The sequence below is a fragment of the Opisthocomus hoazin genome, chromosome 1, assembly GCF_030867145.1.
Source record: "Opisthocomus hoazin isolate bOpiHoa1 chromosome 1, bOpiHoa1.hap1, whole genome shotgun sequence".
Classification (NCBI taxonomy): Eukaryota; Metazoa; Chordata; class Aves; order Opisthocomiformes; family Opisthocomidae; genus Opisthocomus; species Opisthocomus hoazin.
Genome location: NC_134414.1, coordinates 63701290 through 63718632, shown reverse-complemented (window position 1 = coordinate 63718632; position 17343 = coordinate 63701290). Strand labels below are relative to the sequence as shown.

Here is a 17343-nt window from a genome sequence, read left to right as displayed (position 1 = left end):
GCAGCCGGGCAGGTAACCAGACGCCCAATCAGAGAGGCGCCGCGGGAACAGGTGGGGGCGGGGCCTCGGCGCGCCCCGTTCGCGGCCGCGCCAATCGGCCTCCGCGGCGGCGCCCCGCTCCCCGCCGCCCGTCGGCGCGCGGCTGTGTTTGGAGGTGGGGGCGCGGCGCGGCGCGCGCCGGCTCCGCGAGGGGGAGGGGCTACCTGCCCGGAGCGGCGCCGGCTGCGGCACCCGGCGGCGGGGCTCGCGCCCTGCCTGCCCCCCCGACGGCCGCCTCCCGCCCGCCGCCGCCGCCGTGTGAGGGGCCGCCGGGCGGCCGGGCCGGAGGAGCGCGGAGGCAGCCATGGCCCTGGTGGCCCCGGAGACTCGGAAGTTCACGAGGGCGCTGAGCAAGCCCGGCACGGCGGCCGAGCTGCGGCAGAGCGTCTCCGAGGTGGTGCGCGGCTCCGTCCTGCTGGTGAGTGCGGGGGCGGCCCGCCGGCAGCCTCCGCCGGGGCCTCGCGGGGCGGCGGCCGCGGAGGATGATCCCGCCCGGGCGGGGGGGGGGGGGGGGGGGAAGGCCGGCGCGGCCCGGTGCCGGGCTTGCGGCTCCTCGGCTGCGGGCGGGGCCGGGGCCGCCATGGGATGCGGGGCACGGCCGGGCGCTCCCCGCCGCAAACTTCTCCCCCGCGGCGAGCGGAGCCCCGCGGGAGGCAGCGGGCCCTCCTTGCCGCAGCCTGCCCCGGGCCGGGCGGGGGGCTCCCGAGGGGGGGGGACTCCGTCCGTGGCTGTGCAGGCGGCGGGACAGAAGCGGTTCGCCGAAATGGGGCTTTCGGTGCGCATCGCGGGGCGTGGGGCGCTTCATCGCGCTATGTGCGGTGTCTGTCCCGCCGCCTGCGCGCGTGTTTGATTTAAACTGCTGGAAACGAATGTGTGCGGGGCACCGCTGGTCAGACGGTGGGCTGGGACCCGGAGGGAGGGAGGGAGGTGCGTGGTTTTGGCCTGGCTGTGCCCAGGTGACGACATCTGAAACAGCCTGGGCAGGGTTGTTCAGAGCTTCTGTCTTGGGGCTCTTCTTCGTGGTATGCGTTTGTTTTCCGTGGGGTTTGGTTATCTCCGAGGGGAAGGTTTCAGTAAGCACTTAACCCGGTGTAAGCAGAGGGGTTTTGGTGCTGGAAGCCGATCTGTCATTTGTTTTTAGCTCTACTAACGTTAAGTGTGGTCTTGTCTAACTTTTAAACTGCTTGTCAGAACACTGCTGGTCTTGTCATAGTTACGTGTTGTGAGAGTAACAAATGCTGTAGCTGCAATTCGAAGACAAATGCCTTTCCTTAATAAAATGATGGCTCTAAAATGAAATTACTCTTTATTTAACTGTGGGTCATGGAATATAGAATAAGAAACCTAATAGGCGTAGTTCAGGGTCCACCTGAATACTGACAGCTTTCCACAAGACACTTAACACATATACATGTAAGGAACATCCAATATATGTTAATACTTCTCCAGGGATCAAGTCTTTGCTGGGGAGAGTGGAAGAAGGATATATATATATTTTAAACATGTTTTTTGTATTCAGGAAGCATGAAAGACATTTAGGTATTTTCATGACACAAATAAATGTTTCTTTTGCAGTAGTTGGCAACCCTGCCCTTCCCCCCTCCCTCTTTAAAAGTTTTTTTTTCTTAGTTCACTTATGACTAATGTCATTGAGATGAGTTTGTTAAAACTTATCTGATGCTTTAATTCATTCAGGTCGATCAAATACATTATAGGATGGTATTCACTAATGTTCCAGGTATTTTTGCCACAACAGCATATTCTGCAGAATATTAAGGAGGTGAGAGAAGTGGTGACGGTGTGAAGTGGCATACTGGCTCAATCTTATTTTGGATAAGGTCTTCCACCACTATTTTAGAAAGCAAAAATTGTGACTTACCATTCGTGGCAACTTAACATTCATGTCAGGTTTGTGATCTTTTCTGTTAGCTTGGTGCATGGAGCAGAATCTCCATCGTTCTTCCATACAGTCCTGTGCTGACATTCACCTTCCTGTTTCAGCCACATTTTGCCCCTCCTGTTATGTCTTTCCTGCTCTCATAAATGCTATTCATTTTGTCACTGAACTCCTGTGTTCCTGCTCACACACTGTTTAGATCATGAAATAAAAGGCTAGTGATTGCAGGTTTACCTTTTCCTTTTTACCTTTTACCTCTTCCTCCTTTTAATGTACTGTAACTCTTTTTGTTGAGCATTGTGATCTTGGAATGAAATTGTACTTTTTATTATTGTTGAAAAAGGAGGCATTTAGGTGGGATAGTATTTCTTTTTGCTGTAACCGACTTTGAAAAAATATTTACTTCTCTAAGTTTGACAGGTTGACCTGTTTCTTAGCTGTTGGAGTTTCTAGACTTTATTACGTGAAAAATCTCTTTGACCTGGTGAATATAGGAGTCTTACCAGTATTCTAGTAGTTGTGGAATGCTCTAGTTGGACGTGTGGCTTTAAAGAAAAGATGACCCACTTTTTTTCCTAAGCTGCCTCTCAAAGTTCTTTGATAGAGCACCCCACCAGGATTTTTTGAACTGGGTTGTCAACAAAATGTCTTGCTTAAAACATCATTCGGCATCGGTAACTAATGTAGTCTTACTGTCATTGCTTGCTCATGAACAAGCGTTGAAGTTTTCCAGTGCTGAAAAAATGCTGAAGCTGTTTTCCATTGGCTAGGCTTGCAGTGTAGAACCTGGAGACAGGAAAGAATGAATTCAAACTAGCAGTTCCTGCTGGGTGATCTGTCCAGATATGTACACCAAGTATTACTTCTGACCGTACATCTCTGCAGCAGAGTGTGCTGAGCACTGATGCAAGTCATCCAGTCGTTACTCGCAGCAGCAAACAAAAGTGAACTGCTAATACCTCTAAGGTGTATAGATTGTCTAACTTACTGTTGTGGCTACTGTTTGACAGTTCAATCCATTTTTACCATCAACAATGCATTGCTAGACTTAAAAGAAAAAGAAAAAAAAAAAAGAAGGCATTTTCCATCTTTAAATGAGGCTTGTTAGATCACATTTCTAAAATATGTGCTTTATAAATGGTGTTAGGATCGTACGGATGAAAGAGGACTGAAAACAGCATGTCAGTGGGATAGCATGGTATAGCTTAAATTTTCAGAGTGCTCTTCATTGGAACTAAAAGTCGGAGATTTTCAGCCAACTGACAGACAGAATAGCTTGACTGAGTAGTAAAAAAACATTAGGCACATGTGGCTGGCCAAGCTAGTTTTCATCACAGAATGAAGCAAGCTATCTTGTCAGCATTTGACATCTCATACATTCTTTATGTTAGATGTAGTTTGCTGAACCAACAAGTAAAGTTTGGTTGGCTGAACTGAAAACTTCTTATTTGGCGATCAGCTTTTCACTGTGGTATGAGGCACATAAGATATGTTGTGATTATTTGGGTTCAGTTTTTGCTATTTTCTGCTTGAGAGTAGCATCCTTGCTGAAGATCATCTTGTGCATTGTTGATGTTGTTTCGACTTCACACTAGCCACGTGACTTAATGTGATGCCTCTGGCCACGCACATACATTTATGCCTGGGGAGGAGGGCTATGGGGATGACCAGCCTGTCTCTGAAACCAGCAATCTTGCCAAGAGCGGTTTGGAATGCAATTTTGGTATTACACATAGTTGGAAGCGATCTCTTTAAGTGGTGATGAGTTACGCAAAGCGTGTTGTATGTAGATCAGTAGCACTGTGGGAGGGATATGTGCTGTCTTGTTCAGTGATATGTTAATGATAAATTATCTCAGTGACAAAAGAATGCATTCCTACCCTATACTAAATTAAGCTGACACTTAAGGATAATAAGCAATTAAGAGAAAGTTTGGCATACCGGGTTGGGTCTGCTTTTGCCTAACTGTCAATAAAATGCCCTTATCAAATATGCAGATAATGAAGATGTTTAAATATACCAAATAACCCAGCAAAAGTTGCTTCCCCTGTGTTGAAATTAACATTGTACAGAAGAAACTGAAGATATGGGAAAATAGGATGAAATCTGAGTGACTCCCAGATTGTTCTATGCAGTTCTCCTTTTTGATTTGGATGTATAAAAGAGGTTTGAGTATGGGAAGGCTGAAATTATCGTATCTTAATACAGTCTTGGGCTTTATATATTAGTTTCAGGTACCTGGTAGAGCTCCTGAGTTCTGAAACTCTTGCAGAAATGAATCTTTAAAGATGTTGGGGAAAATCAGTATATCATAAAGACAATGCTTGGATCTCCTAATGAATCTTTGATCTCAAACTTGCTGATGTTCTTTCTGTTTTTTTAAAGAAGACTTAATCTTGATTTTAACATGATGTCAGCTTCGTCTTTCCAATCCTGATATTTGCTTTCTGTGAATCTTAAATTCATAAAAAAGATGGATAGGTGCACTCTGTGCTATATTATTACAATGTTTTTAACATAGTATTTTTCCAAGAATACAGGTATGGGAGGATTACATAGTATTCGTTTTGGTTTGGTATTTTCCTTTCTGATTCTTGTATCCTTTGGTATGCCCTGTGCACAGAGGGCTTGTGTGCTTTTCTGCAAAGTGACTTCTCTGTATACCATGGGTGCCCTGGTGACGGAGGAAACAGAGAAGGTGGAGTTACTGAGTGCTGCCTTTGCTTCAGTCTTCACTGTTAAGGCTGGCCCTCAGGCATCCCAGTCCCTGGAGGCAAGAGAGGAGGCCTGGAGAAAGGAAGACCTTCCATTGGTTGAGGAGGATCAGGTGAGATATCATTTAAGCAATCTGGACACCCACAAATCCATGGCCCCGATGAGATACACCCATGAGTGCTGAGGGAGCTGGCGGATGTCATTGCTGAGCCACTCTCCATCATCTTTGAGAGGTCCTGGAGGACAGGAGAGGTGCCCGAGGACTGGAGAAAGGCCAGTGTCACTCCAGTCTTCAAAAAGGGCAAGAAGGAGGACCCAGGGAACTACAGGCCAGTCAGCCTCACCTCCATCCTGGGAAAGATGATGGAGCAGTTCATTTGTCTCTAAGCAAGTGGAGGAAAATAAAGTTGTCAGGAGTGTAGTCAACATGGATTCACCAAGGCAAAATCATGCTTGACCAATCTGATAGCCTTCTACAATGGCGTGACCGGCTGAGGGGTGATGAGGGGAGAGCAGTGGATGTTGTTTACCTAGACTTCAGCAAGGCTTTCGACACTGTCTCCCATAATATCCTCCTAGGGAAGCTCAGGAAGTGTGGGCTGGATGAGTGGTCAGTGAGGTGGATTGAGAGCTGATCGAATGGCAGAGCTCAGAGGGTTGTCGTCAGCGGCACTGAGTCTAGTTCAAGGCTGGTAACTAGTGGTGTCCCCCAGGGTTCAGTACTTGGCCCAGTCTTGTTCAACTTACTCATCAATGACCTGGATGAAGAGTTGGAGTGTACCCTCTGCAAGCTTGCTGATGACACAAAACTGAGAGGAGTGGTGGGTATACAGGATGGCTGTACCTGGACAGGCTGAGTTGGGTGGAGAGGAATCTGATGAAATTCAACAAGGGCAAGTGCCGGGTCCTGCACCTGGGGAGGAACAACCCCATGCACCTGTACAGGCTTGGGGGCGGACCTGCTGGAGAGCAGCTCTGTGGAGAGGGACCTGGGAGTGCTGGTGGATGAGAGGTTAACCATGAGCCAGCAGTGTGCCCTGGTTGGCAAGAAGGCCAGTGGGATCCTGGGGTGCATTAAGAGGAGTGTGGCCAGCAGGTCGAGGGAGGTTCTTCTCCCCCTCTACTCTGTCTTAGTGAGGCCCCACATTGGAGTACTGTGTCCAGTTCTGGGCTTTGCAGTTCAAGAAAGATGAGGAGCTACTGGAGAGAGTCCAGTGAAGGGCTACAAGGATGATGAGGGCACTGGAGCATGTCTCTCCTACAAGGAAGGGCTGAGGGAACTGGGCTTCTTCAGCCTGAAGAAGGCTGAGAGGGGACCTTATAAATACTTCTAAATATCTGAAGGGTGGGTGTCAGGAGGATGGGGCCGGACTCTTTTCAGTGGTGCCCAGCGACAGGCAAGGGACTAAGGGCACAAACTGAAGCACAGGAAGTTCCGTCTGAACATGAGGAAGAACTTCTTCCCTCTGAGGGTGGCGGAGCACTGGAACAGGCTGCCCAGGGAGGTTGTGGAGTCTCCTTCTCTGTAGATATTCAAGACCCGCTTGGACGTGGTCCTGTGCAGCCTGCTGTAGGTGACCCTGCTTCGGCAGGAGGGTTGGACTAGATGACCCCCAGAGCTCCCTTCCAACCCCTACCATTCTGTGAATGGAGTATTTGGAACCCCATTAACTGCAAGATTTCGGTTGCAGTGTTTGTGTAGTTGATGTTGGATAGCTTGCTTTAGGAAAATAGGGATTAGAAAGTGATATGTAATGCTGAAGGGATGAGTGAGGACTGTGAGCTTTTAGAGCTGATGGGTGCAGAAAAGCTGGAAATGGGGTTAAGGCTTCAGTTTTCTGTTAAGGAATATGAAATTGTATGTATAAGGAATTTGGAAGAAGAAAATTGTTATGAATGGATGAGGGAAAGCAGGGGGAGCTGACACTCAAGATTTTAAAGGAGAAAGCATTGCTAGCAGTGAGCATCATTTGAATGCATCTCATCTTTGAAGAACTGGATGCAAACGGTAATGCTTATTTAGCCAGTCTCTGAGCTGTTGAACTTTACTTGGGGGGGAAAAGCCTGGTACTCAACTCTAACAGTTAAAATTGTTCTAGTTTATGGTACGTACTACTTGCCTTTCTTAAAGGAAATAAAAATTGGCACAGAAGAAGATCTCTTTGATCAAGGTGTTAATTTTATTTTAGCAAAGTGCATATAAATACCTTTTTGATTGGATACAAAGCACGAGTAGTGTGTTATTCCTGGCAAGTCTGATATTGCTAAGATATTACTGGGTAGGATAGGCATTTCTGTGGTTGTGAAGATTCAGAGGCTGGACTATAGCACTGAAGTTTCTATTAATAAATACCATTAAGCTTATTTGAATTTTAAATGTCAGTAAACTTGTGTGTTCAGAAAGGGGATGTGGGGGGAAAAATACAGGACAGCTGAATTTCTGTGTGAACAAAAATGCATTTAACCATTCAACAACATTAGATCATTCTTGTTAGCTGCACCTTATTCCTTATTATTTTCTGGATTTTTTTCTATCCCAGTAGATAAGGAAAATTATGTTTAAGACAGGGGAGTAAGTGCTTCAAAATAGTTGCTTCTAATACAGCAAATGTCAGATGTAGGATGATCTATCTTGATTGGGCTTTCAGTCTGTGGTGCCAACAGCTTTCACGCAGCGAGGAATACCACAGTACACCTTCTTTTTCCTCTCTCCCTCCTCCTTGTGCCCTTTAATACTCCATTAGGATCACATATATGTGTCTCAGTGGAAGGAGAACTCATTACACCTGAATTTAAAATTGGGAATTCTACAACTCTGATGTATTTTTTTTTTTCCCATATTGAAGGTCTTGTGCAATAAACTTGAAACATATAAATGTTTCGTAATATATATCCAGCTTAAAGTAATTTGGTTACGTTGCATTGTGCTTCTACGCAAATGTTTCTAAAAGGTCTATAATCACTCATTTTCAGAACTAAGCCTTTAATGTCAACTGTTTTTTCTGTTGTGTAGGTGTAGATGCTCAAGTTATTAAGCCTGTATGGTTATTGGACTGAGTGGTCACTTGCATGTGAGTAGTGTGTACCTGAGATTAGATAGCCGTCAGATAAGTGCAGGTATATGCAAATTCAACAGTTTGTGAATTTGGCACTTTTACCAGATCTTTTTACTGTCGTGGTAACTTTAAGATTCTGCCAAATTCACGTGTGTTTGCTTTAAAGATAGTAAGAAACAATCACTGATAAGTCATTGAAGCAAATAAGGGGAGTTTCAGTTTTCCAGATGACAGGAAGATTGACTGTGTCCTTCTGAGAAATATATTGCCTATATTGCTTTCATTTAAGAATTTATGTGACTGTTAGGGGTGATTTGGTGCCAGTGGCTCTCTATGGACCTGAAGAGAGAGTGTAACATCTTCAGCAGTGGTGTCCAGGAAGCTCTTATTTAAAAGTGAAATTTCTGATGATGGTTGAAGGACTTACCTAGTGCAGTGATCTTAAAAAACAAACCAAACCAAACAAACAAAAAGCCCAAACAAAAACCCCCAACTATATATTAAAAATGTATGTAAAACTTTCTTCCTTAGCTAGTGTTTAGTTTTGATTTTTGAGGTTGAATGATCTCAAGTATTTCACTTGATGTAGATACTGAAGGCAAAACTCTTTTGTTTAAAAAAGAATGAAGACAAATTCATGCTTCCCGCCCCCCCCCCCCTTAGGTTTCTGTGTCCATAAAAAGCATTAATTGTGCAAGGCAGTAAAGGCATAAATTTGCACAAATAGTCCACTTATTACACAATGACTTTCTCATTGAAATATTTTTGAAATAACTTGTATCTAAAGATGAGAATACACTCAAATAATTCTGAGCATGTAACATATTTTTAGACTTTAATTTAGAGGATAGGTAGGTTTGTGAAGGGAGGCTTACATTTTTGTCTTATTCCAGAGGCACTGATACACATAGTGTCTTAAATTTAATAATTTGTGAAATAGTGGTAGGTATTGCATCATGAGAAAGCTATGGGATTTTTTTTCTTTTTCTGTAAAGTCCTTCATGTTCTTTTTGTGAGAATGAAAGTGAGCATATATTATCTCAAAATACACACTACCTGTAATATTAAAAAAAAATCCAACAAACCAACAGTCTTAGAGGCCTTAAGAACCCACCTGGTTAATGTTATGGACAAGATTTCTTGTACTAAGCAAGGGCCAGAATTTCATTGGTATAATGGACTCTACTTTGGAAAGAGTTTACTAGATGTCTGAAGGTCTTCAGAAAGTTGAGCAGAAGCTCTGAAAGGGCTTTTATGAAGAAAACTGTTCTAAAGCACAAAGGTTTGGTCAGAGAAATCCAACATCTGTGGCTGAGTTTGTCTTCTACAGCACTTTCATTGTCACTGATTGAGAGAAATAGCAGCTTTGCTGCAGAAACATTAAGAAAATTAAAATCTTAATCTGACTGCAGGGGTGGGGGATGGGATTCTTTGCTGGCATAAGGATGAATTACTGTGTCTGCTTGGTGGAACACTTTGTCATCTCCTCATCTTTGCACAATGAATCAGATATGAGAGGAGGAATGGGGAATCCAGATAATGTCTTCTGCATTCTCCTGCTGTGCCCAGAAACTCCTGCCTGGTTTGGAGACTCAGGCAGTTCAAGCAAGGGAAAAATGAGAAAGAAGAAATCAAGAGCCTTTGTTGAAAACTCTGTTTAGATCTGGCATCTCAGGCTGGTGAAACTAACTACTTCATTCTGTGAGTAGCACTCTATTTGAAGTAGTGGTGTTGCCTTGGGGCTACTGGTGAATATCCAGAATGAAGAGGAGAAGAAAAAAAAAAAGGTAGCAGGGAAGATCTCTCCAAGGGATGTGGTGTGAAGTGTTGTGAAGGGGTGCCGTGATTCTGTCATACAATCACAGGCTGGCTGAGACTGGAAGAGGCCTCTGGAGGCCATCCGGTCCAACTGTCTGCTCAAGCTGAGTCACCTAGAGCTGGTTGTCCAGGGCTGTGTCCAGATGGCTTTTGAGTATCACCAGGGATGGAGACACTACAACCTCCCTGGGTAACCTGTGCAAGTGCAGTCCTTTGGTCCTGTCACTGGGCACCACTGAGCAGAGCCTGGCTCTGTCCTCTTTGCACCTTCCCTGCAGATATTTGTACACATGGATGAGATCCCCCTGAGCCTTCTCTTCTCCAGGCTGGACAGTCCCAGTTCTGTCAGCCTCTTCTCATAGGAGAGGTGCTCCAGTCCGTCATCTTTGCAGCCCCTTGCTGGACTCTCTCCAGTACGCCCATGGTTCTCTTGTACTGGGGAGCCCAGAACTTGACTCTTTTGTGTATGTGTTCTTTAAGGTGTGAGTTTGCTTTTCAGGAACAAAGTAATCTTGGCTCTGTGTGCTGAGGAAGCAAGCAGATCGCAGGCTGATTCAGACTGGAGTACTTGGTGGTGTCAGTGTAAATTGAAGTCTTATCTGGAATGCTAGTTCTAAGCCTCTGAGCTCAGGCCAACCTTTGGTTTGGGGCACTCTCTGCATAAAAAGGCCCCTTCCCATTAGAGGACCAGCTGGAATTTCTGCTCACCAGCTGAAGGAAAGGATGTCAGGTAGTTTAAGAAGGAAACTTGTTATTCAGCCCATGGAATTGTTGTGTCAGAAAAGAACGTGAAAGTTGTGGATCATTTTTCTATCATGAGACAATGAAGAGAAAGAAAGAAGTCAGTTGAGACTGAGGATCATCTGTAAAATCTGATTCACAGAATTTCTCTTGAAAGGTTAAATGTAAAGTAGACCTTGTTATGTACAATATTGTCAATGCTTGTAGTTCTGGAAGAAATGTTGGCTTTATAACTGAGGAAATCAAGAAAACATGGTTTAGACTGGCTGTTTTTTTTTCCTCCTAACTGCTTTTGTAGTACTCTTGAAAAGTTTCTTCTAGTGATGATTCGAGGAAAAAATACTAAAAATTGAAAAATAAGGGACACTAACAAAACTGTTCACTTTTCAAAATGGTACGCCACTCTTCGAAACTTGTTTGCAATTTTCAGGGATGAAAGAGTTTGTGTATAAAGAGTGTCACAGTCCCTAGAAGTTGAAGTCAAATAGTCCCTTTTGAAGTTTCTTCTACTAAGAAACATAGTTGTTCATGCAGTGGGACTACCAAGTGACCTCACATAAAATTATCTAAGCAACCAAAATATGCTTTAAAACACAATCCTTGCCCAAACCCAAATGAAAGAAGAAAAACAACTTTAAACGCCCTCAAAAATTTTTGTTTTTATATATATAAAAAAGTAAAGATCTCTGTTTAGTCACAACAAAGCTGAGAAGGAGGTGTACGGGGGGTTCCTGGAGCCAGGGAAACCCGAGGGCAGAGCAGTGAGACCTGCCAGGAGCCGGCAGCTCTCGCGAGCAAGTGGGGCTGATGTTGGCGTGGGTGTTGCCAGCAGCAACCGTGGGAGATTTAAACGGCCCTTAAGGAGTGCGAGCGACCCGGAGCGCAGCGAACAGAGCAGGCAAACAGGGCATGGCACGGCAGTTTGTGCAGCAGTTTGCGCAGGGAGGGCCCTGAAACCCACCTGTAGACCTCAGCCGAGGAGAGAGCTCCAGGTCTCTGCCATTATGGTGGGCACTCGCCTCAGAGCTAGAACCAGAGCTCCCACAGTGGGTGCCCCTGTGATGTCTGATGCCTCCACCCAGATGGATCTGGTAACAAAGGAGACTTCAGTGCAGGCTGCAGCTTCCAGTGAGTGCCCAGAACCTTCTTCTGGAGCACTGTTAAGTGCCTGCACTAGGTGCTGGCAGGTTGAGGATCTGATAAGTCAAGTGGCTGAGCTGCAGGAAACAGTTAACAGGCTACGCAGTATCAGAGGAGCTGAGTTGGAGATAGATACGTGATTGCAGAACCATGCTCCTGTGGAGACTACCAGTGAGAAAGAGGCACCTTGGACCTTGGTGACCCGCAAAAGCAGGGCTCCGCTCCAGCCTCCACCCTCCGGCATAACTACCAAAAACAAATATGAGGCTTTAATAACCATAGATACCCAGGAGCAAGGTCTGCAAGAAGAAACTACACCAGCAGCACATAGCGGGTACTATAAAATGAAACAGTGGGTGCTCATAGTGGGTGACTCCCTGTTAAAGGGCACTGAGGCACCCATCTGCCAGCCTGACAGGGAGGCACCCGAGGTGTGCTACCTTCCGGGAGCTAAGGTCCAAGATGTGACCAAGAGGGTGCCACAACTTGTGAAGAGCACAGACTACTTAATATGTACTGTTACTCTTTCATGTAGGCACAAATGATGCTGCAAGTTGTAATGCTGGCAGAATTAAGGAAGATTTCAAAGGCCTGGGGGTGAAAGCAAAAAGCTTTGGTGCCTGAGTTATATTTTCCTCTGTTTTACCAGTTGGAGGAAGGGGATCATCTAGAAGCAGGTATATTATGGGTATCAACTCTTGGCTTCATGGCTGGTGCCGCCGTGAGGGTTTTGGTTTTTATAACAATGGGACTTTCTTCAGCGGCTATAACCTGTTAGAGAGGGATGGGAGCTTTGGCAACAAGCTAGCCAATCTGATGTGGAGGGCTTTTAAACTGAAGGACTTGGAGGGGTGGGGGGCAGAATCACAATGCTCAAGCCATCCCATCTGGCTGGGGATTAAGAGTGGCTAGTCAGAGCAGGGACAAATATTCCTCAGCTGTGTCCCAAGCTGAGAAGCAAAAGACCAACAACTTTAAGGGTGGGCATGGACATGGCAGATCCTCTTGCACCCCTCCAGGGAAACCAGCATGAAGGAGGTCATTCCTGAAATATCTGTATACCAATGCATACAACATGGGCAATAAGCAGGAAGAATTATAGATCTGGGTGCAGTCACGGGGCCCTGATCTCATTGCAATTACAGAGACATGGTGGGACAGCTCGCATGACTGGCATGCTGTCGTGGATGGCTACACACATTACGAAAGACAGGCCAACAAGGTGAGGTGGTGGAGTTGCTCTGTATGTGAGGGAGCAACTGGAATGTATTGAGCTCTGGCTGGGGAAGGATAAAGAACAAGTCAAGAGCTTATCGGTTAGAATTAAGGGACAGCCTCATATGGGTGATGTTATTGTGGGTGTGTACTACAGGCCACCTGACCACGATGAGGAAGTTGATGAGGCTTTCTATAGGCAGCTGAAAGTAGCCTCACAGTCACAGGCCCTGGTTCTCATGGGGGACTTCAACCACCCTGACATCAGCTGGGAAGACCACACAGCCAGGCACATGCAGTTCAGGAGGTTCCTGCAGAGCACTGATGATAACTTTCTGATGCAAGTGGTGGAGGAGCCAATGAGGAGAGGTGCTCTGCTGGACCTCAAACTAACAAACAAGGAGGGACTGGTTGAGGATGTGAAGGTTGGAGACAGCCTTAGCTGCAGTGACCATGAAATGGTGGAGTTCAGGATCCTCTGTGGAGGAAGCAGGTCAATAAGTAGGATCAAAACCTTGGACTTCAGGAGAGCTAACTTTGGCCTCTTCAAGGACCTACTTGGAGGAATCCCGTGGGTCAGGGCTCTAGAAGGCAGGGGGGTCCAAGAGAGCTGGTCGCTGTTTAAACGTCACTTCCTCCATGCTCAGGATCAGTGCATCCCCCTGAGAAAGAAATCGAGCAAAGGAGGCAGGAGACCCGCATGGATGAGCAAGGAGGTTCGAGCGGAGATCAGGTGGAAGAGAAAGGTCCATGGAATGTGGAAAGAGGGACAGGCCACTTGGGAGGAGTGCAAGAATGTTGTGAAAGCATGCAGGGATGCCACGAGGAAGGCTAAGGTCCACCTGGAAATGAATCTGGCAAGGGGTGTCAAAAACAACAAGAAGGGCTTCTTCAACTACATCAGCAGCAAAAGGAAGGCTAGGGACAATGTGGGGCCGCTGCTGAATGAGGTGGGTGTCCTGGTGACGGAGGATGCAGAGAAGGCTGAATTACTGAATTACTTCTACACCTGGGGAAGAACAACCCCATGCACCAGTACAGGCTTGGGGGCGGACCTGCTGGAGAGCAGCTCTGTGGAGAGGGACCTGGGTGTCCTGATGGACAACAGGTTGACCATGAGCCAGCAGTGTGCCCTTGTTGCCAGGAAGGCCAATGGGATCCTGGGGTGCATTAAGAGGAGTGTGGCCAGTAGGTCGAAGGAGGTTCTCCTTCCTCTCTGCCCTAGTGAGGGCCCATCTGGAGTACTCTGTCCAGTTCTGGGCTCCGCAGTTCAAGAAAGATGAGGAGCTACTGGAGGGAGTCTGGCGGAGGGCTACGAGGATGATGAGGGGACTGGAACATGTCTCCTGTGAGGAAAGGCTGAGGGAGCTGGGCTTGTTCAGCCTGAGGAAGGGAAGGCTGAGAGGGGACCTTATAAATGCTTCTAAATATCTCAAGGGTGGGTGTCAGGAGGATGGGGCCAGACTCTTTTCAGTGGTGCCAAGCGACAGGACAAGGGGCAATGGGCACAAACTGAAGCACAGGAAGTTCCGTCTGAACATGAGGAAGAACTTCTTCCCTCTGAGGGTGACGGAGCACTGGAACAGGCTGCCCAGGGAGGTTGTGGAGTCTCCTTCTCTGTAGATATTCAAGACCCGCCTGGACGTGGTCCTGTGCAGCCTGCTGTAGGTGACCCTGCTTCGGCAGGGGGGTTGGACTAGATGATCCCCGGAGGTCCCTTCCAACCCCTACCATTCTGTGATTCTGCTAGAGTACAGGGAAGCCTGTAATATAGATTCATCAGTGCAAATAAATCAACCTTAGCTGCTGCTTCATGTACTTCTGGGTACTTTTTGATACTCAGCTGTAGCTATTGACTTAAAAAAGAGATGGCACGTTGACAGATACTGATCTAGGTGTGGAAGTTCAAGGCGGAGACTAAACTGCTTTTAGTACTACCAGGTACTCTGTGGATGGGAAGGAGTTATTTTGGTGAATTCAGATCCAAGACAAGGGTTTGTATTTTTACTACTATAAAATTAATCCCTTAACAAGGAGTGGCTACACATTATACTCGGAATGGAGAATGATTGCATAATTTTAAGTAAAGAAAGCATTTAAATATCTGGTTACATCAGTGTCGGATGTAATACATTGCAATTTTTGTGTTATTGTAAGTGAAATGGAGTTGGTTTCAAGAGCCTGGAATTCAATGTACATGAGGTTATAGACATTTAATTTTGTTTCAGCTTGCAAGTGCAGACCCTCCACTGCCTTTGGATGCTTGTGTTTTGACACTAAGAGATACAAGCTTGCCTTATTTGTTACAAGGCACAACTGCCCTTCATATGCTGAATGGCGTCCTGATACTGAAACAGACATGAATAAGAAAAACAGAAGCTCCACAGAAAGAGCTGGGTGTTCTCAGTGGGAGAGGCAAAGGTTAGTAGCATAGCTCTCAGTCTCATTTTGACAGGTTTGTGAAAAGATAAAAAGTCAGATGGAAGTGTTAGCTAGCATTGTCAATATTAACGTATAGAAAAGAGACTTTGGTTTTAAGGTGATGGAAAGGTAGTAATCTGCTTTCCAGTTTGATGGCATTGCCAATGCTATTTCATGCTCTTTAATGTTGCGTAATGTTTTTTATATCCTTTGGTTTCAGAAGTAGTACTGTTCTTCACCAGGGCTCTGATCTTGGCAGAGAATCTGCTTACACTTCACTTGATGCCTTTCTAGGCTCATTTGTAGGCATGATTTTAAGTGACTACAGCTAGGCAATAGAACAATACAGAAAGCTTTGTGAAAATAAGACTGAAAGTCACCTCATCTAGCCTGTTCCTCACTTGCCCCAGTACAGTGATGATGATGAGTGGTATTTCAGACCTCTTTCTGCCAGGCATGTTTGCACCCATTTGCGTTGGCACTAATACCTGTGTAACATAATGTCATCTGATTTAGTAGGTGGTTTAGCTGAAAATCAGAGTAGTGTGTTTGCCTTTAAGAATGTTCAAGGAGGCTTCAGTCTTACTATTTGCTAGTCCAAGAGGGATTTTATATTCACGTTGGACCTCAAATGTCAGTGAGTTTAAAAAAAATCAGTCAGGTTGATGAAGAGATGATACGCGTTGTAATTATTTGAATCATGCTATTCTCATTTCCTTCAGAAATTGTCTTGGTACACTTACTTGCCAGGCTTGTTATCACCTTGGAGTTATTTGCCTGGTATTGTATATGGCCTTAGATGCACCAGTAACATTATATGTTAATTTCTTCCCAGCCAGAACATATAGCATTATCCAGTAAGTTTTTCCTCACATGAAATATGAAGTTTCTAATAAGAGAAAAAAAGTATATTCTGCTGTATACAGTCTTGCTGGTACATTTCAAAGGACAACACTTCCAGCAGAATGTTTTAGCAGCTGAGGGTCTGCGGGAGGGGAAGTTGGAACTTGATGCCGATTGAACTAGGAACAAACGGAAGGAGACAGACCTGAATCTGAATAACCTTTATAGAGGGATTAAAAAGTATAGAAGGACACATGAGCCCTGAAGTTTCTGCTGCTCATTGCTGAACACGGTAAGGTTGCTCAAAAAGTGGGTTTTAAGATTTTTTTTTTTTTTTTTTTTTTTCCTCCCCACTAGTCTACTGTCTTGTTGAGCATTATTTATTCTGGCATGGTTTCTTTAATGTTTCTGAAAATAGTATCCTATAATTAGTGATGTGTTCTGTAGCTCTCTAATAAATTTCTGTTTTGGTTGTTTTATCAGTTATTTAAGAGGCCAGAAGAGTCGTCAGCTTCAGAAAGCTGAAAGTTATGTGCCCACTAGATGGAGTCCAGTGAGCATATTTCAATACCAGAAATCCTGTGTTACAGCTTGAAATATAAAACACTGAAAAGGGCTAGGTGTTTTGTCTCATGCTTAACAATAAATCTTCATTTGTTCAGATTAGATTGACTTGGACAATTCCTAAAGTTTTTTGAGTTATTTTTGGTATATCTGTCCTCAAGGTATACTTGAGTTAAGTTTGAACTTAAGGCACATGCTTTATTGGCAGCTCCCACTGCTCATCTGTGGATTAAAATATATTGTTATTCATGTAAGAATGGACTTGTGAGAAGACTGACCTTTCTGCAGCTCTCAACTATGTGATCTAAAACTATTAGCTAAGATATTTAGCATTTTGTAACTAGCAGTGTTTTAGATTTGTGTGCATCTCTCCATTAGCACATATGTAATACCATGTATGCAAGATTTGGAATAGCATTTCTTGGGTTGTGTCATTTATACCTCCTTCCCACTGCTCTAAATGTATAAAAGGCTTAGTAGACACAAACATTCCTTTGCTTGTCATTAAAAGAAACTTGTGATACTGGCCAGCTGTGACAGCTTCTTTGACTAGATAGGACAGAACTAAATCTTGCTCCAATTTTCATAAGCTTTATGTTTGACTTTTGATACCATCTTTGACATTAGAGACATCTCATCAAATTATAAACTGCCTCTGGGCTTCAGCCTGGTGGTATACTTGGTGTTTCTAATGTCATAGTAGTTTTTTGTTTGGGTTCGATTCAAATCTCTTCTTAAGGCCTTGCTGAGTGTGCAGATTTTCAGTCAAAATTACATGGGAATCGAGCATGCTATTCTCAAGACTACCTCCTGGGGTAATCATGCTGGCTTTCTTCTGAAGGATGGAATTCCCTTGGATCTTTTCTCTGTATCTCTCTCTGTGTTAGTGTGTGG

At 45.1% G+C, this 17343-nt stretch overlaps 1 protein-coding gene across 4 annotated transcripts in view; it reads left to right on the top strand.

Annotated features, from left to right (window-relative positions):
• Window positions 1-288: 288 nt before the first annotated feature.
• Window positions 289-17343, top strand: part of DOCK9 (dedicator of cytokinesis 9) — a 142694-nt gene continuing 125639 nt past the window's right edge. For all 4 annotated transcript variants that reach the window (XM_075424162.1, XM_075424170.1, XM_075424146.1 and 1 more), the window contains exon 1: window positions 289-457. In XM_075424162.1, the coding sequence (XP_075280277.1) occupies window positions 344-457 (114 nt within the window). In that variant the 5' untranslated portion in view covers window positions 289-343. The remainder of the gene's footprint in view (window positions 458-17343) is intronic.